Source organism: Hippocampus comes, unplaced genomic scaffold (genome assembly GCF_001891065.2).
Source record: "Hippocampus comes isolate QL1 unplaced genomic scaffold, H_comes_QL1_v1.1 scaffold104, whole genome shotgun sequence".
NCBI lineage: Eukaryota > Metazoa > Chordata > Actinopteri > Syngnathiformes > Syngnathidae > Hippocampus > Hippocampus comes.
In genome coordinates this window covers 1,325-3,437 of record NW_017806072.1, presented here as the reverse complement: position 1 = coordinate 3,437, position 2,113 = coordinate 1,325, and the positions used below count along the sequence as shown (strand labels likewise).

Genomic DNA, 2,113 nt, shown 5'->3' with positions numbered 1-2,113 from the left:
TATATATATATGTGTGTGTGTGTGTGTGTGTGTGTGTGTGTGTGTGTGTGTGTCGAGATAGATATATGTCGGTCAAGTTTGAAAGATTAAAACGTGCATCTAATGATTTCATTTTACATGATGATTCCTAACATTGGGGTTATTGAAACCTAAACATAGCTGCCCGCCAAGATACCTGTTAATGTTCCCCATGATACAAGATGTATCAAAAATGTGTGCCGATTATAAAAACATTTATTTCATTGTAATGTGCTATGCAACTTGGGGAAAAGATACTTTTCCCACAAAATAAAAAAAAAAAAACATGAAAAATAGCACCATGTTACCTGGTCCACCACTTGTGACAGCTGACCATGGAAGCAAGTTGGATCAAAACATATCCACAAGCGAGTTTCTTCCCCTTGAACTAATGCGATGTTCTGAAAGAAAGGATTCTTCAGCAATCTCATGGTTGATGCAGTGAAAAGATCATCATCAACCGTCTTCATTTGTACAATGCTCTTTTTGGACATCGTTCTACACTTATAAGTGGCTCCTGCAGCCTTTAATTATAGTCACAACCATTTGAACAAAGCGCACATAGTTTTTGATTGCTTTATGGTCGTGGAGCCATTGGGCAGGGAAATAAAAATACAAATGCTTCTATGAAAGCAGCAGATAACTGAATAAAATATTGAGATCAATGCTTTCTTTTGTATCGTTTTCATTTGCTGCACTCCTCAACATTGTAGAGTCCTGCCAAAACACTTTGCACAAATATAGCCAATACACCTCAGATGTCCTGCAATGAAAATGTTTTATTGTGCCATTAGGGTGACACAATGTTTGCAACCATTCCAAGCGTAACTACCACACATTTCCTCGATGGGATGAATGCATTTAAGCACCCCGTTCCATTCAAGTATGTGAAGCAGTGCACGGGCAGTGCAAAGTAATTCCAAAATTGTATGGCGAGATCAATACAAGGCAATCCCATCCAGTCAACTATCTTGTTTCGTTGCTCCAAGATATCACAATGAAAACATGGGTGACAATTAAACAGAAAAAAAGAAAAGTAGGAGAGGTGACGACATACTTTAATGTTAGCAGTACTCTGGACTCCTCGGGCCTCGCACAGGGAGAAAGGAGTAGCGAGTGAGAGCTCCATGGATAGCGACAAAGATGAGACGTTCTTTAAAACCAGCTCCTCATAGAGTTGGGTAAGATCTTCCCCCGGGAGCTGATGGACACATATGTAAATGGGTATCATGGTTAGGCAATGGTGCCATAAAGTTATGAGCTGAAAAAAAATATGATGATCACAATTCTTTGATCAACCTTTTCGATGTAGAAATTCAGTTTCTGGGAGGACATGCTGAGTATGGGGGTCACAAACTGGCATGTCACCTCCACCGAAAATATATGCTCCTTAATCCCCTGATGACCGACAATGCCACAGCAGACGAGCGACTCTCTCACAACCTGAGTGGGCAAGTAAAGGTTATTTGAATAAAGGCAATTCAATGAGGCACGCATGCTCTGATATAGTATTCAGTATCTGTACTTTAATGAGAAACATTCCAAAACAATACTGTTTGACTACTGTGTTAGTAATGTGATTATAAGTGTAACTTTGAGTTTAAATAACAGATATAATTAAAAATACCTGTTGTATACCTAAATAGTGGCCATACTTTAGAAAAAAAATATCACTGTCAATCATGGGAGTGACCAGGGGCCTCATTTGCCAAAGTGTGTGTGTGTGTGTGTGTGTGTGTGTGTGTGTGTAAATACAAATAAATAAATCTGTATTCATCAAACGTATGAACACCTGTCACACACACCAGTAATGTGTGTTGATAAATCGCTCATGTTCCTCAAAACTGCCAAGCTCGCGCTTGTCATGTTCCGTATTCGACAGCAGGTGGCAGGCATTCATTCTGCCGCCTGCACACCTGTGGCGCATTTGTTCTGGATTACACCTGCTATATCTAGGCACTCCGGCTGTCAACTCATTGCCGGAGTATTGCTTGCCGTGCCACTGCTATTGCCCATGCTCGTATTTCGTATTCGCACTCTATTGCTATTCGCTACTATTTCGTCATCCCAGTGGGATTCTCTTTAACGCGTAGTT

The 2,113-nt window shown here is 40.4% G+C and overlaps 1 protein-coding gene across 1 annotated transcript in view; it reads right to left on the bottom strand.

Annotated features, from left to right (window-relative positions):
- Positions 1 to 1,515, bottom strand: part of hydin (HYDIN axonemal central pair apparatus protein) — a 49,431-nt gene extending 47,916 nt beyond the window's left edge. The window contains exons 1-3 of the mRNA XM_019893936.1: positions 1,318 to 1,515; positions 1,076 to 1,219; positions 327 to 419 (exon numbers count right to left, since the gene is read on the bottom strand). Of these exons, the coding sequence (XP_019749495.1) occupies positions 327 to 419; positions 1,076 to 1,219; positions 1,318 to 1,515 (435 nt within the window). The remainder of the gene's footprint in view (positions 1 to 326; positions 420 to 1,075; positions 1,220 to 1,317) is intronic.
- Between the last annotated feature and the right edge of the window lie 598 nt (positions 1,516 to 2,113).